At 35.6% G+C, this 25,772-nt stretch overlaps 3 protein-coding genes across 5 annotated transcripts in view; 2 read left to right on the forward strand and 1 right to left on the reverse strand.

Annotated features, from left to right (window-relative positions):
* Nucleotides 1–2,667, forward strand: part of LOC137388545 (hepatocyte growth factor receptor-like) — a 43,661-nt gene extending 40,994 nt beyond the window's left edge. Inside the window, exons 20-21 of the mRNA XM_068075028.1 lie at nt 612–748; nt 2,292–2,667. Of these exons, the coding sequence (XP_067931129.1) occupies nt 612–748; nt 2,292–2,667 (513 nt within the window). The remainder of the gene's footprint in view (nt 1–611; nt 749–2,291) is intronic.
* Nucleotides 2,668–4,955: 2,288 nt separating this feature from the next.
* On the forward strand, nt 4,956–13,376 carry LOC137388747 (casein kinase I-like). Its single transcript, XM_068075203.1, has 2 exons — nt 4,956–5,947; nt 12,890–13,376. Exons 1-2 carry the CDS (start codon nt 5,189–5,191, stop codon nt 13,103–13,105), a joined length of 975 nt encoding a protein of 324 aa, XP_067931304.1. The 5' UTR covers nt 4,956–5,188; the 3' UTR covers nt 13,106–13,376.
* A 3,350-nt stretch (nt 13,377–16,726) lies between these two features.
* Nucleotides 16,727–25,772, reverse strand: part of LOC137387184 (tRNA-dihydrouridine(20) synthase [NAD(P)+]-like) — a 37,064-nt gene continuing 28,018 nt past the window's right edge. For 2 of the 3 annotated variants that reach the window (XM_068073509.1, XM_068073511.1), the window contains 4 exons: nt 20,607–20,691; nt 19,500–19,573; nt 19,122–19,198; nt 17,650–18,490 (listed from right to left, as the gene is read on the reverse strand). In XM_068073509.1, coding sequence (XP_067929610.1) covers nt 18,396–18,490; nt 19,122–19,198; nt 19,500–19,573; nt 20,607–20,691 — 331 coding nt within the window. In that variant the 3' untranslated portion in view covers nt 17,650–18,395. Of the gene's footprint in view, nt 16,818–17,649; nt 18,491–19,121; nt 19,199–19,499; nt 19,574–20,606; nt 20,692–25,772 lie in introns of those variants that run through there. The other variant, XM_068073510.1, reaches the window with a different exon arrangement.

The following is a 25,772-nucleotide window of genomic DNA, read 5'->3' on the forward strand; positions in this document are numbered from 1 at the left end:
CTTCCAGGTGCCTTACTTTTTGTCTGCAGCAACTAAGGTCTTCCAAACCACAAAGGCCGACTCGGTTATAGGTCGGTCCTCCGGGGCCGACTCAGTGGTCCTACGAAGAACTGTCCTTCCAGCCGAGTCGATGGTCAGCTCGGTTTCTCCAGAGAGGCCTATTTGAGTTTCTAACATCTCAGAGGAGCTGTGTTGGTTTTCTAGCCTCTACATGGCTGACTGGCTGGCTCGTCCAGATTCTCTTGCCTCTAGACCGGTTCATCTCCTGCCCCACATACAAAAGTTCTCATGACCAAAAAAGTGGCTTGTCCCTTGGAAACGTTGTATTTCAGCTGATAAAACATTCTCTTGTAAAGAAATCAGAAATAGTTATTTTTAGATTATGTTTTAATGTGTTATAATGAAGCTATACATCTTCATACCAACTTATTTTAATGGTTGTATAACTTGGATACAGCCATAAAGAACCGTTTTTGCATCGCAGACTTGACAAATTTGCAGTTCTATGGTTTCTGATTAAATGCAATTCCTATTCCGTTTTAATCTTTTGTTTACAGAGCAACCATATCAGTTGATTTATTATTCTCTTACTGATTATGAATTTTATGTAGTGGTCATATGGCGTCACCATGTGGGAGTTGCTTACCCGAGGTAGTTCCCCATATCCAGGAGTGAACAACTACTACATAAAAGAGTATGTGATGAATGGAAAGCGTCTGGATAAGCCAACCATATGCCCACCAGTAATGTAAGCAGTGAGAACTTTGGTTTTAGACTTTTTCATTATATTTCAATCGTAAATTTTGCAGTGCTCTATAATACAAGAGAATGGAGTTGTCCTACTTTTACAATCCAGTCTAAATGGCTCACTGATTGACAGCTGACAGCTTAACAGCTCTAAACCCCTCACAGCTTAACAACCTATCAGTTATAGTGTCCGCTCTTGCGCTGCATGCATAGTTCTTTAAAAGAATGTGTAGTATCATATCTCCTAAAACAGTTTTCTTTCTGTAAGCAACAACATTAGCAATTTTTCTTTCAGTAGATTCGGCTGTCATAGACATGGATATTAGTTACTAAATGGCAGGAAGCTTAGCTATGCTCAGGATTTCAATCATTTTTAACGCAGATTGTCTCACAACAAAAATCCATTAACAGGATCTTTGAGGACAAATATCCTTAATATAGTGTAGGAGACAATTTTTCACTTTCCAATCAGATAGATTGTTGCACATTTATACATTTATACAAAAAATTTCTAAGGCGAAAGCTCTAAGACTGCCAATTGAGTCTGACATTGCACGAAGTAGGTCTGTCGTTGTACATTAAATAAGCTGTAGGGAGCATGTTCTTATAACTCAAAAATTTGGTAATGTTTTGAGACATCATTTTTATGATACCAAAGGTTATTCTTAAACTGTTCAATGAGGTAATGAGGTCGGGTAGCGCAAATAATAGTGGGAGTTTAGCTAACTGAAGGCCATGACTTTGATACTTAGAGAAAGTGAATTTTCATAAAAGACTTCAATCACCGCCTACATCATGTTCTTGTTGTGGCGGTTCCAGAGTAGATTTTAAGATAGGCGTTTTATAAATTTACTGATAACCTGAATTTTTTACATCAACCGTATATTTTGTTCTGCCCAGCTCAAGCAAGACCAGCTCGGAAGGCATCGACTGCTTACGCCGCGTTACATTCTATTTCCAAAGTATTTTGAAAACACCTTCAAGTTAACTATTTTGCTACCGTAAGCGGATGTATTGACTTATCAATAGGTTTCACTTTTCTTTTCATTACGAAGCCTACACATTAGCTAGACCAATCAAGTTTTGTCTCCAATGAAACAACCTTGTTGCTAATCACATAGAATCAACCAAAACTCTTTTTGCTAGGCAATTCCATTTCTAATCATTTTTCAAAACGGGAAAACCAAATCGCTATCGTCATGGCAATAATAAACTCACTGTGCTCTTTCAATGCAAAGGAAGCATCAGAGATTTGGTGAGAGTGGAATTCATTAAACAATTTTATACTTATCTTGTAGAAAACTTTGTTTTGAATAAGATGCATTTTACTGTAAAACAATATCTGCATTGATTCTCAAGATATTGCATAAATACTAGCGGTGTATTAATTTTTCGAAAATCCATTTGAATTAATTTGGTCAGAATAGCAAATTTAGCACGGTAGCAAAAGAGTTAAAAATCCAATACAAAAAATGTAAAGTTAAAATTTTATCTCTATGTAGCATTAGAGTAACACAAACTTAATTGCTTTTTACTTGTTTTAGATTTGAAATGATGTGCGAGTGTTGGAACGAAGATCCAGACATGAGACCGGCTTTCGATAACATTTCTAACTTTCTTGAAAAGCTTCTAAAAGGAGAGATTGCACCTGTCGCTAGTTCAGATCAAGCCACAAGCTATCATCTCTATCGAAGTGCTACAAAGAATATTCCAGAAGATTATTTAGTTGCAGCAAAGAGTCAGATGCCCAATGATAACTGTGACGACTATTTGGCCCCTTCAGATGTTTGTAAGTCGGAGCCCAAAATAGCAGCCAATAAAAGTGCATGGAAGGCTGCCCTAGAACCTGCTCCAAAAGCTTGTCAGTCAGTGGCCAACAACTATTGCAATACAGAGCAATTAGTAGAAATGTACGGGTAACTGTTCCTTGTATTTCTTTACCCACTTTTAAATTTTCTATAACATATATTCGGTGACAAAACTTCTAAAACTGAAATCAACGATGATGAGAAGACAACTCACAAACTTATGTAAAATCTGTTCGCTATTTCTATTTACAAGTAAGGTCTACTGATTACTCCATTTATATATAGAAAGTCTACTGTGTAACTTAAGTTTTCATATTTCAATAACGTAACTTTAAAATATTTCTCAATCTATAGAACGATCTAAACTTTCGTTGTTTTTATCATCTGGTATGTTAACTTTTAATAGATATTAAAGCCAAACGCACATTTATCTTTCCAAATTTTTTTCTACTTTTTCATTATATACTAACAATAAACATAACTGTGAAGGGTAAAGTACAAAGGCCTAGACCATGCTATAATGATGTAGCTAAGAGGAATTTGAAGTATAAGCAGATTGATACAAACTGACAAAAACAACTACTTATAATGGTAACCATGGTAACAGGTGTAGATATTGTGAATACCATAGTTGTGTATATACATGTATACAGCGTTTATGATGTAGGCCCACTATATAAAGTTATATATGTATTATATAGAATATATAATGTTTATGTTGTGTATAACAAAAAACAGTTGTGTATGTTAAATTTATTATTCTATAGATAATACCGGGCATTTTCTTGGTAATCAAAAAGTATTTGCGCAGGAAACTTATTTTTATTCCACATATACAACATTTACTATGCTAACTTTTAAACTTCTTATCTTGAGAAAAATGTTTTTGTGCAGTTCAAATAAATTATGAAAAAAAATAAACAATTGGTACATAGAAGTGTGTGTATAAAAAAGGTTACTGTTGCTGAAGAAGCTAGTTATATTCAAAGTTTGGATGGACGATACTGGTATCTCTCGATACTAGTACAAATGTCAAAATTCAATATCAGACTGCCCTTATCTGATACTTTGTCTGCCCAAACAAAGAGAGAATGAAGAGGCAATTCCCATAAGCATTGTCGACCATGTATAAGAATGCTTTGTGGTTGATGAACAAATTATGATTTTTCTTTAGGAGTTGTCACCACATTTTTTTCAATGTCAACGACAAACTCTTTTGCTCAAAATTATTAATACGTAGCTTACGGTATATCCATTAACATTTGATAGCCTATGGTTCAATCAGATGAGCTATGTTTGAGGGTATTTAGAAGATAATCAGCATGTATTGCATAAGGACCTCCGGTATGAAGGGTAAAATTTATCTCCAAAAACTCCTATTAGCTAATCAATTTCTAAAACACACAAATATTTATTGGGTGTTTACAGAAAATACGATCAATACATTATTCTCAATCTTGAATATAATAATAACTGTGTCCATCAGGCTGTCTATCCAAAGCCACGTTAAGTGATTAAGAAAACAAATTACTTTCAACAGGATTTGAACTCATGACACTCCCCTTGGTTGACTGATGCTTCTCACCCTGCTCTAATCAACCACTTTGCTATATGTAGGAACAATTATGCGGTTAGTTATTACACCTGATGATCTCTAATGGCATTTTGGACTGTCAGGGTATTAATAGTTATAAGCAGTCCATGACACCTGTCAGAACATTTCCCAAAAATCGCTTTGGGAAACATGGAAACTTTTTAAAAATAATCAAATTCTAAAAACATAAAGATGAAAAATTATGTAAGGTATATTCCAGATTTTGTCATTTCACCGCTGTGCTACTACCTTATAAAAATCAAATAGCATAAAATTGATAGTCCGTTGTGGCCGCGTGAAACAAACATTGCCCGCATTGAAGAATTTTATTTTTATATAGCAATCTACTGTAATGCACACACATTTTTAGTGTGTAAGATAAAAATGCAAATACTCCAAAATGTTGTAGAAAAAGTTTTAACTACAAGTTTGGAAGTTCCACTACTCCCATCATTCATTTAATCATAAAATGGTATTGCATTGCATTGGCATTATTTTTAAACAAAATTAATCAAGCATGGACTGGTATGAACTTGTATGCAGGCTTGCCAAACTTGAAGATGGTTATTGTGATTATTGTATTATGTGATTGTGGATTTCTCTTTAATTGGCTTAACCAAAACTTGGAATTTTTGAGCTCTCTCTTCAAAGCAAACTTTACTCTTCTTGTGAGTCATCAAAGGAACGGATTAGTAATGCTCGATTGACCTTGGCTGTCCTCACTTGTTCGGTTATTATAAGCTAAAGGTTATTTGAAGCGAGAGCTGTTTCCTGTACAGTCAGATAGACTGGGTGATTGCAAAGAATAGAGGCATGGTTTGTTAGAAGGGAGAGATAATACATGCCCAACTAGTAATCACAGGAACACAACAATGGAGTATAAACAATGTGTCAGTAGAAGGTAAAGTATGCATGGACTCCCATGACTTTGCTATGGTCATAGTCAACTTACTCGCATGCCAACGCTGACAGCTGAGAAGACAGCGATGTAAGGCAACAGACTGACTCGTCGCTGGCTTTATAGGGAAGCCAAATAGCCATGTCCTCCGTCACATTGACCAAATGTTCCAAAGCAGATTTCTTCATCGCGGGAAAGTTTAAAGTCATCAAAAAGCTTGGAGCCGGCTCATTCGGAGACATATACATGGCAATCAATGTCACAACAGGAGAAGAAGTGGCGGTCAAGATGGAGGCGAGTTCATCTCGACACCCTCAGCTCCACTATGAGAGTAAATTATACAAGCTTCTATCCGGTGGAGTCGGAATTCCAGAAGCGAAATACTACGGCCAAGAGAGCGAATATAATGTGCTCGTAATGGACCTTCTCGGGCCGAGTCTCGAAGATCTTTTCAACTACTGCTCAAGAAGACTGACCCTGAAGTCGACATTGATGCTCGCTGACCAGATGCTGCAAAGAGTTGAGTTTATACATGGCAAAGGCTTCATTCACCGCGATATCAAACCTGACAACTTCCTCATGGGTGTCGGACAAAACTGCAATAAAGTTTATGCGGTCGATTTTGGACTCGCTAAGAAATACAAAGATACGAGAACGCAGAAGCATATTCCTTACAGAGAGGATAAGAGCTTGACAGGCACGGCGAGGTATGCGAGTATTAACACGCATTTGGGGGTGGAGCAGAGCAGACGTGATGATATGGAGTCTCTTGGGTACGTCTTCATGTATTTCTGCAAAGGTTCTCTGCCTTGGCAAGGACTTAAGGCTGGTACAAAGAAACAGAAATACGATAAGATAAGTGAAAAGAAACTATCTACATCGGTAGACATACTCTGTAAGGTACGTCTCACTTGCTACACTCTAATTACCTTTTTCATAGAGGACTGAAAAGATATTTGATAACGAAATTGTCTCAGACCCTGCAGATTTGTTAAATTTGTGTTTATAGAAAAACGATCAAGCAATATGACTTCAATAACAACACAGTTTTATGCTACATAAGTATATCACTTAAAATTCTTCCATAAATTTCAAACACTCTGTGATCGATATCAAGGAAGCTGTCATGCAATTTCGAATCTTTCTTGGCCACTTATGAACTGTTATTTTCTTAAGATTGCATGAGTGCATAAATCACTCTTTCCTAATTGGTTTTCAATATTTCAATTCAATTGCAATAGAAGGCCTCAGACCTAGGAAAGATGTTGACAACGGGGCAGCAAGGGCAGGTTAATCTCTGTAATTTTATAAATGTTTTGGATTTTGAGCCAAACAGGACAATGACAAACTTTTATTACTGCAAAATTGTTTACTATGTAAGCTTGACCTTTTTCTCAAGCCCTAAAAACCTTCTAATAAATGAAAACGGCAACGCTTAGCTCTATGTGCAAAGCTCGTTCTAATACTTCATGTAAGCAATCATAGAACTTAGGCTAATAGATGCAGTACAGCCATATTTCTAACGATAAAAACCGATTAATTTCTTGAAAGATTTATTGAAACAATAAGTTTTTGGTTAAATTTTGGCAATTTTCGATTATGAATTAGCGAAATTAAATAAAATCAAAAGCACTCATATTTCATAGTTTGTAATAAGTGTTATGGTAAGTGTGGGCAACTCTATATTGAGCTGCCATGGTTTGCCATATTTTCATAATATTATTGTTTAATGACTTTCGATGTTGTCATATTGATTGATTACAAGCGACTGCAGCAAACATTGAAGACTATGTTATTTTATGATATAGAAAGCCACTGTGTGTCATATGGGTATATGACTAGTGACTCGTGACTCATTAGTGCCCTGGGCTGAGGCGATTGTTTATTGTCAGAAAACTAATGAGCCAGCGCTTTTATTTATTTTACATAGATGGAGCATTTGATAATGAACTGAGCTAAGGACGGAACTAGACTGTTGAACAAATAACTAACCTCTCTAAAAGCAGCTAAAAAGAGTTGATTTAGTTATAGACTACAGCAATCTCTTCAGCACAAAATTAATAAACAGTGAAAGCATTATGAGCTGCCTCTTTCCTGACTCATATTTGACCACATGAAAGCAACTGATTTCATTGCATCTAATACAGTTAAATTTAAGAACAACGAGCTTCCAGCTAAAGGCCTGTGCACACTATCGTTCAAATCGACGATTAGCTGTGCGATTGACGACAACGTTAGGCTACTATGACGTCGTTTAACGATGAGCGACCAACGTAACCGTTGCTAGCGACAATTCGATAGACTTTTAACGTGTTGAACTTTGACACCGATTTATTAACACAACTGTTAGCATCTTGATTGGCTGTTTGTTGACCAGCATCCGGATCCAATTTCAACGGTTGAAAAGATTGGTGTCACTTTATATTCGCAGGCAGGTGTGGTAAAGAACTATGCTTGGGATTAATTGCATAATATGATATTTAAAAGATAACAAAAGGACCCGCTATATCACCAATGCAATTTCGTAATTTTTAATTGGTTGTTTGTTAGCGATCACCTAAAGCTAATCGCTCATAGTGTGTTCACCTTATCGTTGATGACGTAAAAACAGCTAATCATTGCAGTCTATCACACAGCTAAACACTGATTTGAGGGATAGTGTGCACGGGCCTTTACATTGTTCAGCACGTGCCAATTAGGAGAAAATTGAGGTCATTACCATGTGGCAGCTTGTCAACTGCTCATACTATGTCTTTAGAAGTCATCTGCATTCATTTGCATATGTGGCTAGCTTGCTGGAAGCAAACAGGAATATCAGCAAAGCTTATCTTAACAAGCTATTATGGACAATTTGTGCTTTGAACAGCCCTTGTTTCCAAGACACGCACGATGCGCAAATTTGAGCCAATCCGCAAGTTAACCGCATCATGGAAACGGGATAAATCCGCATGCTAAGCGAGTTTTGGGATTTGCAATACTCTATCGAATCTATCGTGCTTGCTAATTAGGGAAACAGCGCTTGCGAGTGACACGCATTAAAATACCTCCCAGCTATTCAATTTTAAACATTTTCAATACTTCCGTTCGTCCTTTCTCAATCAAGTCTCAACTGTGTTTGCATCGCTAACACACGCATCACTAACACGTGTATCGCTAATTATTAACTTATAGTGCACAACTGCTTACCTTTTTTTGAAAAAGGGGCCAGAGTCAATACGCATCATGGGAATGTCTAATTGAAATACTTAATTCGCACGGTAACACAACTCCAACAGTAATAACACAACTTGCCCACAGCGCCATGCCATACCACGACTGTCGGCTTCTGTGAACTCATTATGGCTGTCGATATCCGCAGGTGGCACAATGATGATATGATAGTGACCGCATAAGCTAAACGCGGGTGTCTATGCTTTCAATGCTATACTTGCATGCAATCACTATTTGCCAAGAGCACCACGGTGGTTGCGTGTGGATCAAGAAATTAGCCATTAGCAGCGTTAAGGCGGGCCTTAACAATTCTGTTTGTATTCTTATTAGTTCTGAAACAAGTGACCAAAAAGAATTCACTTTTCATCTCTTAGAACTTCAGAATAAAATGCGGGTATTCGCTGCCAACTGAACCAAACGGATTGGCACTGCAAAGATGCTTCCAACAAGCACTTGCATATTGAACCTAATGCTGACATTGAGGCAAATTATAAAAGTGTGTAGTCACAACCCAGCCTCTTCCTCTATAGGGTTTAACATTGAGAATGGTATGCGTGGAAAACCAATAGTCAAGTAGTGCAGCTGCATGTGATGCATACAAATTAGGGTGTTGGACTTTGTATAGTAGGCTACTCCATAAAATGCTTTAGCAAAGGAATTTTCAATTTTTTAAATATACTCCACAACGATAGTAGAGCGCAGTCAGGAAGCAACCGGTCAGAACTACATCGGATTGATAAATAAAAGGAGCTCGGTAATAAACTTTTAAATAATATTATTATTAATATTATTAAATTAAACTTTTAACTTTTAATAAACTCGGTAACAAATACTTTAGCTTATTCTAATGTTTCACACAGAAAAATATTTTTGAACAAATAACATTATTTTATTAAAAAGTCAAGCACTGTCTTTCCACTTTTTTGTGTCTTCTGAGTTTTTTATTAAGCAGTCTTCAAATGCTGCCTAGTGTGAGTAAAGGTCATATTAGTAAGTAAGTATGATACGCTGAGTAAATACTCAATGATGCTTAGTTGGATAGAAAGATTTAAAACTTGAATGATAATTCAAAAAGCAATCTTTGTTATAATGAAAGCTGTGCTTGTACATCTTTCCAAAGCCACAGTTAGAGGTTGGAAAAAGACTGCATCATACAAGATTCGAACTCATAGGCTGCACTAATCGACCACCAATTGATTTTATATAATAGTTTACATGTAGTTACAATCACCCATTGAATTTATATAACATATATGCATGTAGTTATTACACTGACAATTTACTAGCATATGCGTACTAGTAATAATAAAATGGCAAACCGCATGAGCTGCCTATAAATAATGAGAATATTATAATTTCAAGGCGAATGCGCAAATCCTTTGATGAAGTCTAAGCAATAAAAAGTCTAAAGAAGCTAGGAAACGTTTATCATTGGCTGAATTTTTAATGCTACCACATGTACGCAACAGGAAGTTCAACCGTTTCTGATCAAGAGAGTAATCGCGTGTCACACGGCTCATGGTAATCTTTACTTGCGGCTGCGCATCAAAGTCTCGTGTTGCTACGAAACTATAACCTCCACGTTTGCAGACAACTTGTAATCATAATATATTTAGCTTCTCTGAAGCTCAATGGGCATCCCCTCTCTCTGACACTTCAGCCATAGAACCTTATGACTACAAAAATCTTAGTTCTACAACTAAAATACAATAATTGTACATGATATTTTACATTATATTAAGCTAATAAATATTGATACCGCAGCATGGTTTGTTTTTACCAGTTCTATTCTGGTCAGCCGGAGAAGTAAATATTTTAGAGTAATGAGTACATAATTGAAATGTAAGTGGATGACACAATGCTTAAACTCCAAAAGTAAATTGTGAAACAGCTAACTTTAAATGTTCCTTAAACTAGCAAAGCTACTGAAACTGCTACACGTAGAAAAACACTCCGATGTATAGCTGATGCCCATTCAATCTAGGTAAACATAGACATGGAGAGTCGTGAATTAAGGCATCCTGCAATAAGTTTATGTTTATATGACTTTAAAATAAAGGGTACAGGGTAATAAGGGTACAGGGTACAGTTGACAACTGGTGCAAAGTGATAGGCTCACTGTCGAGTGTCATAATTGTGACATGCGACACAGAGGTAAGGTGATGTGGCTGACGTCATGTTATCGTGTTAGTCATTAAATGCTAATTTACCTAACGGTATTAGGCTATGACCAATAGGTAAGTGGCTGGATTATCCTTGTTATGGATAATCCAGCAGAAAGATATCAGCACCAAATAGATTGTGCTTTGCGCTGCCAATATCGCTCTCTACTCTGGCACAAGTGGGTCAGATTAAAGAGATCATTCACGTCATTAGTTGAGGTTTAGAACTCTGTTTCATGTTGAATAACCTAAGAATTGGGGTAGCTGTTCTAGGTCAGCTGTTAACGCGTTTCCCTTTTGGCTTGACAGTGGGCCAAGTGACCACTCCCAACATGACAAGGATATGCTTGAAATGAGCCATGACTAGCTATGAGTACGATGAACATCATCATCGATAAAAATCACAGACATTCATCAAATATATCTTCCTGAGTTGACAATAATAGAGCAAAAACAGTTAAAATAGTGTCAATGAAAATTGGCTCAACTTAGCTGTCCCTTCCCGCTGTGTGTTTCATTGCACTTTGATAAAAGAAATCTATTGTTTATAGTTGTCAAAGTTGTTATTCATTCTTGTAGTCAGCGTCAGCGAGCTGTATCAACAATCATTGGTCCCTAACCAGTACAAAGGTTGAAATTGAGAAATTTTCTTGCGACGAATCAGAGCATTACCAGTTTGAAGTAGAATCTGCAACTTTATTTATGTTAGTGTAAACGAGCATATCTCAGTAAAAGCTAAGCATTTGAGTCAGTCTGAGATACTATCTAGGGCAGCTCCCAGGCTAGAGTGAGCCATTTTATAAGTTGTAAATAGGATCAATCAGCCCGATTAAATCATGCACTAAGAATACTTTTATGGGTATGCTTGCTAGCAAATGCTTAAAAATGCCCAGAGTGCCAGTTCATAGATAGATGAAAAGAAATGCTTGCCAGCCCCAAACTTATCCCTCCATTTCTCCTGTCATTGTTATATAACAGTAATTGACTTATGTTACCCATTGAGCCTGGTGATGATTATCTCCTACTACAATTCTACAATGTTTTTTTTGTGTGTGACCAAATGCTAAAAAAATATTTATTGTAGAATTGGAGTAGGAGATAATCATTATTATAGTCATGCAAGTACCTATAAACTTGGAGTTATCCTTACATGTGGTTTTGATCGATTTGGGGCAGCCATGGTAATCTCTATCAAAGAATCATGAGCGGATCCAATAAAAGGATTTTGAGCATGCAAAACTACATTTGGTTTAGAAAAATTTTGTTATCATAGTGCAAAACATTGAACTATTTGCAATAATAAGAACCATATCTGTCTGTCCGAAGTCACGGTTGTAGGTAGGAAAAATTATTGCATCATATAGGAATCAAACCCACAACCATCAGCATGGGGCCAACCACTCCTAATACAGCAACCATCAGCTACCTGCAGAATTTCTTGATTAATTGTATATATAAATATGACACCCAATGATCACACACGGCACACTAGACTGCCAGAACAGTAGTATGTGTAAAGATCTCAGGCTTATTCACCACTGTGTACTCTAATCAAGACAAAGTACATTATGTTTCTCCTAAAAATTCTGAGAGGTATGAGATTTGAATCTCAACGCCTGCGCGTAGGGCATCCCACATCATCCTTAGCACAAACATTGTTTCAATGCCAACTTTATAGGCAACGCTATATATATCTAACATTTTATTGTATCATATCATCAGCTACTATACTACCAAGAATATGAAGCGTGGAAAGGTGTACTTATACACACACACTACCTCTACTAAGAGCTATACATCCGTTCATGCAAATGAAATCTCTGATTGATGATAATTAGGAGATAATCTGACAAACCCTTCAGTATGACACCTGTTATAGTAGACCGCAAGTCTTATTGGTATGTGTGTGGTCTACCTAGTAGGGAATTTTATTCCTAGCTTAATCCAAGGCTCTAAATGTGGTGGTCTAATTCATGCAAGGTGACATCCCGCATACAAGATGAAACAACTATTTACAGCACCCCTAGTGGTAACAATAAACTGCTAAAGGCTTAAATATACTGCTTCGTGACGCAGATTTGAATTTTTGAGCGCATTGAGCTATAGTTCGGCAAGTATTTCAATGGACATTTTCACGTTGCAGATTAATGCAGACGCTTTGTTAAAAAACTAAGAATTTCTACAACAGATCATAGCAGTGCATTTAGACTTGCTCAAATCGAAATGAGAATGACTGAAGCGTGAAAATGTTTGAAATGGAATAGCTTGTGTGGCATGTTCTTGTGCATCATTTGCAAGCATGAAATACTCATAAAATTTGTAAGCAATGAAACTTGATGTCTTGCAGATTTTTGCCGTTTTCTTCTTGCTGATTAAACTAGTCATGGAAACATAGTAATAGAACACTCAATGGTTCCCTTTAAATCTGTGTACCAAGGATCTTTAAAATTTGCATCTTACATATTTACAGGGATTCCCAGCAGAGTTTGCCATGTACCTCAACTACTGTCGTAGCCTGAGGTTTGATGAACAACCAGACTATATGTTCCTCCGACAGCTATTTAGGATCCTTTTCAAAGCTCTCAATTTCCAGTATGACTATGTGTTCGATTGGACATTGCTACGGCAACGCACCTCGCAGCTGCGCGCAGGAAGTGCGACAGTGGGAAAAGCTGACGAGGTATGAGAGGAAGCATTAGCCGTGATAGGGCTTCCTTTCTCTCTAGTGTAACTATAGTTTTGTAGATATTAAATTTTCTCAACACGCGACTCGCTGTTGGTTGTTGGCCCTGCTTAAGGATTGCTTACCACATAAATGAAAAACAATTTATATACTTTTGTGTACAGTGCTAATTCATCCGTCCATGTTTTCAGCAAAGCTGGCAGTATAACATCTTGTAGTTACATACGCAATTCATGATGCTTGGTATCTTGTTCGAATATACAATGCAAGTGTATCATTCCTGGCCTCTGACACACTCTGACATCATTATCATTTTCACATCACCAAGTGATATGAACCGGTTTAAACCGGCTTAGCTGCCTCCTTAGCCTCAAAGAGAAAGAGCTGCTATCTTATGCTTGAATCATAGAGGTTTTCATAGAGCTATCATATATGTGATGAAACCTATTCAGTTTCATTCCTTATTGTTAATTAAGCAAAGAAATCTAAAATTTGCTATAAAGATATACAGTCAAACATGGATAACTCGAACTTCAAGGGACCGAGCAAAAGTGTTCGAATTATCAGAGCATTCAAGTTATCAGAGCACTGTCACAAGTCCATATATTTACTTATTTATTAGTAGATACATGTACATATACAAACTATAATATAAATCAAAAGCAGAAATGGCTTGTTTCAAATTAAATGCTTCTAATGTAAAGTTTAAAACGTTTTCATGAAAAAGTATAGAGATTTTTCTATCACTTGAGATTGGTTTGTTGTTTGAGGTGATGTTATTGCCAGGACGTTTTTCAGATTGACATTGGCAAAACTTGATCGTTGTTGAAATGCTCAAAAGAAAAGACATTTTTTTCTTTTGGGGTTTTACCCGCGATCAATTTTGCCGTTTTTTCTTGAAGTTTATGCAGATTACCTTACTTTACCTGGGATTCGTTAAGAGCAACACTCCGAGGCAGTTCAATTAGAAGTTTTACGAGGTTTTACGGTACATTCTATATCACTCACGCTTTTTTAATAGATACTTATTGAATGTACACACGTATTCTGTGTTTAGGTCAAACGATGAATAGTTTTTTGTAGCTCAGACAACGTATACGTTTAATTACAACATTTTTTAAGACGTTTTAAACATTCAACATTCCGACGTTGATTCAACACGGAATCAACGTCGGAAAACTATTCATCACGGGCTAGCCGAGTCACGCACTCAAGGATTTTCGCCACGCACATACAAAACAACATGCGATTTTTGTTTTGTATGTGCGTGGCGAAAATTCTTGCGCGCGTGACCCGGCTAGCCTGTGCTATTCATCGTATCGCAGTATAAATCAAATTTCACCAAACTTTTAGAAAAGTCGTTGACAAAAATATTTTGCCGATGGTGGTAATAACGACGCTTATGAATTACGAAAAGATGAAGTTTACCTCTATGTCTTTGAATAAAGTGATTTTCTAAAGCGAAAACAACCGTTTCGGTAGCTGTTGGGCAAAAAAACAGTTCGAATTAACAGTGTTGAGTTCGAGTTATCTATAGCAATTTATCATTACGTGGGAACGGACCAAAGGAAATGTTCGAATTAACCATGTGTTCGAGCTATCCGTGGACGAGTTATCCATGTTTGACTGTATTTGATTTTTCATTGAATGTTTGTAAGATGCGATTACCAATACCCTTGTTCAGCCAATCACTAATGAGCTTGTTTCACTTGTTGTTCATTCATTGCCAAAGCAAATTGAAAAAATGTCTGGATCACGTAAGCACATAGTAAATTATGCCAAAAGCAATGACCCGATGCAAAAACTGTTGATATTTAACTGAATTCTACATAGCAAACATGAGAGAGGGTTGTGACAACTGAACAGGTAGAAGGCACTATATGCTCCAGCCTATTTAGATCAGTGGGTGGAAATAATCAAAGTTTATCATTTTTTGTGCACCATTTTTGTGTTGACAGTTGTGAATTTAGATGGATCAGTCAAACTGGCAGTATCCACTGATGTGGTGACACTGAAATGAGTCAGTGATGGAGAACTGACCTATGGCTGAATATGAGCTGGCAGCTAAGGCTTAGGAAGCTGTTGGCTTAGGAATGCTGCATTTGTTTGATAATTAATTACTATGTCAAGTGAATTAAAGCTCTGCACGTCATTGCTAAAATATATTCAGTTAACAGTAATAGTGAAGAAGGCGTTTACTTATTTTGGTATCCAAATGTGATACGTGTGGTACCACACGTATCACATGTGGTACCAAATGTGATACGTGTGGTACCACATGTGGTACCACACGTATCACATTTGGTATCACATGTGATACGTGTGGTACCAAATCATGTCATGATAGAAAGGATTTTAAAATACTTTCGGATTTACACAAAATCAAAGTGCTTATTAACCATTTCACTGGCATTTGCGGGTTTATGCGAATTCTATGGTCGACTGCCGTAGACACATTTTTGCAAAGTTTGCTGTGGTTGCATAGTAAATGAATATTAATGATACACGACCATGTAACCAATGATCATTAGTATTTCTAAGGCCTTAAGAGTGTTATCCAAATAATTCTCTGAAAAATTAGCCTATATTCGAGCAGCAAATTATACTCTTTGATTTAGAAATTCCAAGTCATAAATGAACAATTCTTTTTTGATGATCAAACTTTTTAATTGTAATCTGGCTTCGACAAGCACCTCCCGTGTTAAAAATGGAATAGCTTGTGTTGATGACATTATAGCCGATTCAGATTTAGAATTAATTAAATACTCGAGGCAATGAAAGTGACAGCACTGACTCTGATTGTGGTGAAATTAAGTTATGTAAGAGTGAGGATCATTGTAAAGATTCGTTATAGCTCCGTAGCAATCGTAGCTTCACATAGCTTTAGCAATGCACAAAGTATAGATGCATTGAATTGTTTGCATAGATTTGCTTGCTAACATGTTGGCAAAATAGAATATATAAAAAAATGTTCCAGATAGGAATTAGAATTTGAAATAGAAAAAATTGTATACGTATCGCGTCGCCAAACCGTCAATTTTCAGTAAAATGGCTGGCAGTAAGCCGAAAGCTAATCTTGTACATGGATGGCAGGGAAAGGGTTAATAGTCTACTTCACCTACAGGTTCATTTGCTGGCAAAAAGTGAAATTAGAACATCGAATGGTTAAGATTGTTGGTTTAGAGAACCTCTCAGTTTACAGGTTATTTACCTAGCAGACTAATGTTCAGCTTAGCGTAAGTTATTAACACAGAAAGGGATTCATAAAATAGTTAAAATGATTCCCAGCTTTGAGTTAATAGTCACAACCTTTACAGAAAAAAAAATCCTTCTTTAATACATTCTGAAAGCATGAGAAATATGTACTTTTTTAGCTATCAGCTTTTCCTTTGATTTAATCTGAGGCCTGAAATTAGACTAGCTTTAACAGCATGTCTGTTGCACTGATGCCTGAGCTTAATGTTCCTCCAAGTCCATAATTTATTTGCTTGCCTATCAGAAAGTAAATCTACAATTCACCTTTGTACAACACATGTGGGAGCAAGGCAGAGTTTCTGACATATTCCTGGAGCTACCTGTCATCTAGGTAATAGGTGAACCAATTTTGAGTCGGTTCATGCGATCAAAGAGTGTGTGCCAATGCTCTTTAGTCTATAAGGCGGTTTTGTTGACTATCGAGTGCTGTTAGAGTTTAGGGTAATTATTGGATCATCAACTGCAATCATGAGAAATATTAAAAACCAATGTTATATTATAAGGTTAGAAAGCAAATTAGTGTAAATGCAACTTATTTGCAAGTTAATGCATATCATTCGGTAGACCTCATTATTATTACTATCATATACAGTGAGAATAGCGTTATGTACTTCACACGGCTCGGAGGAAATTTATTAGTAGCTGGTGACTTGTGGGATTTTCCAATTGAGGCTCAGCCAAAATATTTGCTATCTGGTACAAACCAAAGCATGCCTATTAGAATTTGCCATCAAGCCCTTAGGGAATTTGGGTAATCAAATAGTTTTTGCTGCATAAATAAAATCCTTTGATGTAGTTGACAATTAAATGCAGTACAAACATTTATTACTATTTGTACTGCAGACGACTTCTTTCATTTCAAAAAGACAGTACTAAACCTTCTCAGGGATCTTTGCCTTATTTAGTCATTAGCCATTAGTCGTAGCCTATGTATGATTTCCTATATGTAAATGCAGTGTGCAAGTCTGAATGAGTAGTGTAGAAGCTTGACTGTAATATTCAGAGGTTTGACTGTAATATGTAGAGGCTTTGCAGTAGTAAATAGGACTAGTAGATACCACAGAAGTTTGACTGTAGTATGTAGAGATTTGACTGTAATATGTAGGGGCTTGACTGTAATGTGTAGAGGTTTGGCTGTAATACGTAGAGGTTGGACTGTAGTATATACTATAGAAGTTTGACGGTAGCATGTAGAGGTATGACTGTAATATGTAGAGGTTTGACTGTAATATGTGGAGGTTTGACTGTAGTATGCAGAGATTTGACTGCAATATCTAAGGGTTTGACTGTAATATGTAGGGGTTTGACTGTAATATGCAGAGGTTTGACTGTAATATGTAGCGGTTCGACTGCAGGTGTGCCTAGTTACCGAAATAAACCACAGGTAAGAAAATTTTAAAATGTGTTCTGAATGCTTCTTTTTTAGTATGGTGTAGTGCGTTACGATAACACTATCTAAATCTGGGAATCTTTTGTCCTAAAATAAGGATCGCAGTATATTGTCAACAGCACATTCAGTTATAATTATGTTAATAGACCGAATAAAAAAAAGGTTTTTAATAATGAAGTTTAACAGTTTTGTGTAAGTAAAGGAGTAGGTCACAATGACAACTATATCCAATACTTGGCTATGGAGATGGAGGGAATCCACATGTTGTAGTTAACATGATATTTCCTTAAGTCAGTAAAACAACTAACACTATATCTGTCCACTTGATGAATACAGCTGACAAATAAGTGATGTCGTTGGCAGTGCCAGCTATTGTGATAAGCTATTAGTTGCCAAGAGGAGATAACCATGAAAAATCGAAACAGTAATGAGAGAAATAAATATAATCATATATCAAATTATGAAAAAGAGCTTGTTTTACAATGCACATTATTTCTTTCACGTGACCTCTCCCTTGGCTCACAACTAAACTGATATATGATCAGTTTAACTGTAATTCAAACAAACATTCACTCCTGCCCACATTATCTATGATTCCAGAGAGCTGTACGACTCTACTAGCCTCCAGCTTATAGGCTGCCCATTACGCTAGCTGCTCGTATCTCTTCTCTCTTGTTTCCGAATGCTACCTGTTGAGCTGTCTTCTTCAATTAATGGTTCAACCTCCCTCTTCTGTCTATTACCTGTGACAGCAGTAAACTATGTAGTCATCTAGTAGTAAACTATGTAGTCATCTAGTAGTAAACTATGTAGTCAACTAGTAGTAAACTGTGCAGTCATCTACTAGTAAACTATGCAGTCATCTAGTAGTAAAGTGTGCAGTCATATAGTAGTAAAATATGTAGTCATCTAGTAGTAAACTATGCAGTCATCTAGTAGTAAACTATGCAGTCATCTAGTAGTAAACTGTGTAGTTATCTAGTAGTAAACTATGTAGCCATCTAGTAGTAAACTATGCAGTCATCTAGTAGTAAACTATGCAGTCATCTAGTAGTAAACTATACAGTCATCTAATAGTAAACTATGCAGTCATCTAGTAGTAAACTATGCAGTCATCTAGTAGTAAACTGCGTAGTCATCTAGTAGTAAACTATGTAGTCATCTAGTAGTATGCTAAACAGTCATCTAGTAGTAAACTGTATAGTCGTCTAGGAGTTAACTGTGTAGTCATCTAGTAGTAAACTATGCAGTCATCTACTAGTAAACTGAGCAGTCATCTAGTAGTTAACTATGTAGTCATCTAGTAGTAAACTATACAGTAATCCATAAGTTATAAAGCCATATGTCGAGTCAAGCGCCAAGTGATAGACTCACCTGTGGAAGATGGAATCTTGTGGATAAGGAGGTAAAGCTGGCAGACTGCATTCGTCGCTGCTTTTTTGTTACTATAACTAAAACAATAAAAACCTGGAACTGTACATTTACCCTCAGGGATTAGGAGCTGCAGACAATACCCACTCCTACTTATAGAATACCAGCCCGACGACTTATATCTAGGCACCCTTAGCAACAGAAAACAAGCTATTAGCATATCAAAAGAAAACTAGAGAGCTTCTGTTGCTGAAAAAAACACAGACGGCTGCAAGGTAAGTTACATGCAGGTACAAAACAGTACCACAACAAGATAACATTTGGGTAAGTATAGTAGATATACTGAAAAAGGCAGATGCGATCCCCGCGTTCTAAACTCACCAAGAGTTGACTGTATATTCCACACCAGAATGTCTCAGAGTGCAACTAGAGATGACATCACCGGAAGAGCTCACCTATAATGGTGCAGTGTAAACAAAGGCTGAACTAACAAATAAAAATGTTTGGACTAATGATCTCTAACTGGTCTTTAATGATAAAAACCACCATCTCTTTTTCATCATGTACAACCATACCACAACTGTATCATGGATAACTACATTACCCCTATACCATGTATAACTACACTACAACTGTATCATGGATAACTACACTACAACTGTATCATGGATAACTACACTACATCTGTATTATGGATAACTGCACTAAACCTGTATCATCTATAACTATACATAAACTGTATCATGTATAACAATACCCCACCTTTATCATGTATGACAACATCATAGAAGGATATTGACCGAATCAAAATACAGAGCTAGATATTTGGAGTTACAAACATGGCCTCAGTGTGTATTGACTGCTCTGCTAACTATATATAGTTGTCACCTGATTTCAACGTTATAATATTATAGTTAATGCTATGGAGTATCATAGAGCTACATATTTCTGATGTTTAAGAATCAAATTCTTCTAATACCATAGAGTTAGCTATTTCCAATGTTATAGTAGAGTTGAATACTTTTTCATATCATAGAGCTACCGACTTCTAATGTGCAAGAGTGAAATGTTTGTAATATGATAGAGTTACCTCCTACCAATGTTATTAATAGAGTTAAACGCTTGTCATAGCATAGATGTTACCAGTTTCTAAAGCTATAGATCTTTTCTAACATTAGAGTTGCCTCCTTCTTATGTGATAGAGTTATTCTAGCATCATGAAGTTACCTATTTCTAGCATCATAGAGTTATCTACTTCTCGCATCATTGAGTTACCTACTTCTAGCATCATGGAGTCACCTACTTCTAGCACCATAGAGTTACCTACTTCTAGCACCATAGAGTTACCTACTTCTAGCATCATAGAGTTACCTATTTCTAGCACCATTGAGTTACCTACTTCTAAGTGCATGCCGTAACTAGACTTACATGTAAGTTAACATTAATGACTTATCTATACTGCCATGAACAGCCATTTCAGTAGCCTACCATATCGTACTCAGGCTCTTCCAGTTGCTTCTGCAGGAGGTACTGGCAGAGTCTGTCAACGGGAGAACTGTCTTTGCTCAAATTGCTACAACAGCATTATCGCCTATTTTAAGGAGTAGAAATGCCAACTCTCTATTGTACACATATGAATATTCTAACTAAAGGGTATTAGAAAGGCTAAGATAATAACAAGTGTGACTCAAAACCTCAAAATAGCAAAATATATATTGGAAGGGTAATAGCGAGTTCTCAAGGCAAGGTACAACAAGGCTGTGATTGGATCAGTCTAAAATTGAAAATTAAATCCTTGTATCATCATGTGGAGAAGAAGAGATCTCAATGACTGCTCAGTAGAGTAATACAGCATGTTTCAGTTTATGAACTTTCTCTTACTTAAGCCTACAACTCACTATCCCAACTCCTCCGCAATACAATTAGCTTATCAGATTTTCAAACACTTTGTTAAACTCCCTCAATAACTCCTGACTTCTGTTTAGTCCTTTTTTCGTTTATTCTGGCATGTAATGAGAAACATCATTTAGTTGATGATTATGAATACCGATACAAGGTTATACATGCATACTTTGAATTTCTGTTGCTTTTTATTTGTATCTGTAAACTAGCATACCTCCGATCATTCACCATGTTCTAAATGCTACAAAATTATAAGCATTCTAAACTTTCATTTCATTTAATAACCATTTTACATAAACAACTCGAAAGTAGGCGAAATATCTGAATATACAGAACAAAAGGATATATTTTGATTTTGTCTATACGAAAAACATTTATAAAAAAAATCGAACTACTAAAAAGGTCAACAAATCTTCTGTTGAATCTTAAATACTAAAGCCAACACATAGAAATATGGCACTATAGACCTGAACATGTTTAAGGAAAGGTAACTCTCGTAGGTTTGAAAGGAGACTCACGGATGGCAGTTAAGTATGCTTATATTATTATTCTCTAGTTTTAACCTGTTTGAGACAACTTTGAAATATTTGTTGTATACAATGGAATGTTTAGCTAAGCGCGCGCCTGAGTATATCAGGGTACATAAGAGAAACATAACTGTGATGTTCCTCCTAATATCAGATATAGTAAAAAAGATGATCTATAACAATATTTACTCTCGGCAGCCTGTCAGCCTATTTATTATATGTCGTGATTTTATATATTATATATATTATATTATATGTCGTTATTTTACCACCAAAAACATTTTAGACTATTTTATAGGTTATCTAGTTTCATCAAGTTTGAGCGATCGATGCTACTCAATTTTTAGCGATAACTTGGTTCCTCAAAGAGCTGTGGCGTCATAATTCGGTTGGTAACAAATATACACCTGTTAGGGATAAAGATACCAACTCTGATCTCAAAAATTTCTTTTTGAAATGCAAAAATATGTTATTTTATTTAGCGTTAACAAAAAGATCTGTTTAGCATATATAAACCTTATAATGAGATCTCATCCATAGTTCAAACATGTTATGATCAGCCGATATCCCAGTCTTTTTTGAAAAGGTGCAGATAAAAATGATTTTAGTTGAAATTGCAGAAAATTAATTCAAGCCAAATTCATATTCCAAATAATTCCCATGATTTCTCTAACAGGGCCAGTGCTATATTACTGCGTGCATCTGAATAGCCTGTTAATACAGGGAATAAATCATTTTACAGTGAACATTCCTGGCTAACCACAGAAGGTATGCAATTCTAGCATTGGCGTATTTTCCGCATAAAATCAATGAAGTGATAACCACATTGTTTTAATCCAAGACAGATTATAACAGTTGTTAGTGAGACCCTCTTGACCTGAATGATAATATATGAGCTCTGGTAGCTAGGAAAAGCCTTCAGCTCTGGTTGCTTAAAAAACAACCTAAATTACGGTTTTCATTAACTGTGCGTAATTAAGTCAAGCTTTACCAAAGATTAATGCAAAATGTAGTTTAATACATGCTACTGTAAAAAATTTCATAGATATTGTGTTTAGCGACTTTTAAAAATGCTGGACCAGAGACAGCCACGACTCAATATTCCTACAGTAGATTTTAGCTCGGAACAAATTGTCTATTGAGCATCCTTGTGGTATCCATCGCTGTACATGAATACCAAAGCCTGCCGGTGAGATTAAATATCGTTAAGCGTGTGGATCATTTCTTTAGCCTTTCAGTTTGTGTGATGAAGGAATATACTACACTTGTTTCCCTCGAGTCAAAATTTACAGCCACTTTGCAAGGGCTAGCGCATAGGCAGCATGCTATTAGATGTTCCGGGTCTAAGAAGCTCGGATTGAAAGGGTGGTAGCTACCTGTATCAAGGTTGGTTCACTGATGTTAATTCAAACCTCTCTGGTATTGCATGCACCTACAAACACTCCTTTCTCAATTAATTTTTTTACAAAATCAGTGAGCCTATCACTTTTACTAAATCTTTCTTAATACATCTCCCTTTGTCCTTTTAATACATCTCACTTTGTCCTTTTAATACATCTCACTTTGTCCTTTTAATACATCTTACTTTGTCCTTTTAATACATCTCACTTTGTCCTTTTAATACATCTCACTTTGTCCTTTTAATACATCTCACTTTGTCCTTTTAATACATCTCACTTTGTCCTTTTAATACATCTCACTTTGTCCTTTTAATACATCTCACTTTGTCCTTTTAATACATCTCACTTTGTCCTTTTAATACATCTTACTTTGTCCTTTTAATACATCTTACTTTGTCCTTTTAATACATCTCACTTTGTCCTTTTAATACATCTTACTTTGTCCTTTTAATACATCTCACTTTGTCCTTTTAATACATCTTACTTTGTCCTTTTAATACATCTCACTTTGTCCTTTTAATACATCTCACTTTGTCCTTTTAATACATCTTACTTTGTCCTTTTAATACATCTTACTTTGTCCTTTTAATACATCTCACTTTGTCCTTTTAATACATCTCACTTTGTTCTTTTAATACATCTCACTTTGTCCTTTTAATACATCTTACTTTGTCCTTTTAATACATCTCACTTTGTCCTTTTAATACATCTCACTTTGTCCTTTTAATACATCTCACTTTGTCCTTTTAATACATCTTACTTTGTCCTTTTAATACATCTCACTTTGTCCTTTTAATACATCTTACTTTGTCCTTTTAATACATCTTACTTTGTCCTTTTAATACATCTTACTTTGTCCTTTTAATACATCTCACTTTGTCCTTTTAATACATCTCACTTTGTCCTTTTAATACATCTCACTTTGTCCTTTTAATACATCTTACTTTGTCCTTTTAATACATCTTACTTTGTCCTTTTAATACATCTTACTTTGTCCTTTTAATACATCTCACTTTGTCCTTTTAATACATCTTACTTTGTCCTTTTAATACATCTCACTTTGTCCTTTTAATACATCTCACTTTGTCCTTTTAATACATCTTACTTTGTCCTTTTAATACATCTTACTTTGTCCTTTCAATACATCTCACTTTGTCCTTTTAATACATCTCACTTTGTCCTTTTAATACATCTCACTTTGTCCTTTTAATACATCTCACTTTGTCCTTTTAATACATCTCACTTTGTCCTTTTAATACATCTCACTTTGTCCTTTTAATACATCTTACTTTGTCCTTTTAATACATCTCACTTTGTCCTTTTAATACATCTTACTTTGTCCTTTTAATACATCTCACTTTGTACTTTTAATACATCTCACTTTGTCCTTTTAATACATCTTACTTTGTCCTTTTAATACATCTCACTTTGTCCTTTTAATACATCTCACTTTGTCCTTTTAATACATCTCACTTTGTCCTTTTAATACATCTTACTTTGTCCTTTTAATACATCTTACTTTGTCCTTTTAATACATCTCACTTTGTCCTTTTAATACATCTCACTTTGTCCTTTTAATACATCTCACTTTGTCCTTTTAATACATCTTACTTTGTCCTTTTAATACATCTTACTTTGTCCTTTTAATACATCTCACTTTGTCCTTTTAATACATCTTACTTTGTCCTTTTAATACATCTTACTTTGTCCTTTTAATACATCTTACTTTGTCCTTTTAATACATCTCACTTTGTCCTTTTAATACATCTCACTTTGTCCTTTTAATACATCTTACTTTGTTCTTTTAATACATCTCACTTTGTCCTTTTAATACATCTTACTTTGTCCTTTTAATACATCTCACTTTGTCCTTTTAATACATCTCACTTTGTACTTTTAATACATCTTACTTTGTCCTTTTAATACATCTCACTTTGTCCCTTTAATACATCTTACTTTGTACTTTTAATACATCTTACTTTGTCCTTTTAATACATCTTACTTTGTCCTTTTAATACATCTCACTTTGTCCTTTTAATACATCTTACTTTGTCCTTTTAATACATCTTACTTTGTCCTTTTAATACATCTCACTTTGTCCTTTTAATACATCTCACTTTGTCCTTTTAATACATCTCACTTTGTCCTTTTAATACATCTCACTTTGTCCTTTTAATACATCTCACTTTGTCCTTTTAATACATCTTACTTTGTCCTTTTAATACATCTTACTTTGTCCTTTTAATACATCTCACTTTGTCCTTTTAATACATCTTACTTTGTCCTTTTAATACATCTCACTTTGTCCTTTTAATACATCTCACATTGTCCTTTTAATACATCTTACTTTGTCCTTTTAATACATCTTACTTTGTCCTTTTAATACATCTTACTTTGTGCTTTTAATACATCTTACTTTGTCCTTTTAATACATCTTACTTTGTCCTTTTAATACATCTCACTTTGTCCTTTTAATACATCTCACTTTGTCCTTTTAATACATCTCACTTTGTCCTTTTAATACATCTTACTTTGTCCTTTTAATACATCTCACTTTGTCCTTTTAATACATCTTACTTTGTCCTTTTAATACATCTCACTTTGTCCTTTTAATACATCTTACTTTGTCCTTTTAATACATCTCACTTTGTCCTTTTAATACATCTTACTTTGTCCTTTCACGATTTGCCTAATTTTATCCAGACTTCACCCACATATGCCCCGCCCCTTCAGTCAGGTTGGTAAAAATATTTGGTTTTAAAACACCAGTTGGTTCCTGATAACCAGCCTTTTAAACACCAGCAGGCGACCTGATTGGTGATAAA

Source organism: Watersipora subatra, chromosome 2, assembly GCF_963576615.1.
Source record: "Watersipora subatra chromosome 2, tzWatSuba1.1, whole genome shotgun sequence".
Classification (NCBI taxonomy): Eukaryota; Metazoa; Bryozoa; class Gymnolaemata; order Cheilostomatida; family Watersiporidae; genus Watersipora; species Watersipora subatra.

What these genes read in the sequence shown, in the direction of transcription:
- LOC137388747 (XM_068075203.1), top strand. Translation starts at nt 5,189, where the DNA reads ATGTCCTCCGTCACATTGACCAAATGTTCCAAAGCAGATTTCTTCATC. An exon ending in CGGTAGACATACTCTGTAAG is followed by an intron (nt 5,948 to 12,889) that starts GTACGTCTCACT and finishes ACATATTTACAG; the next exon opens with GGATTCCCAGCAGAGTTTGC.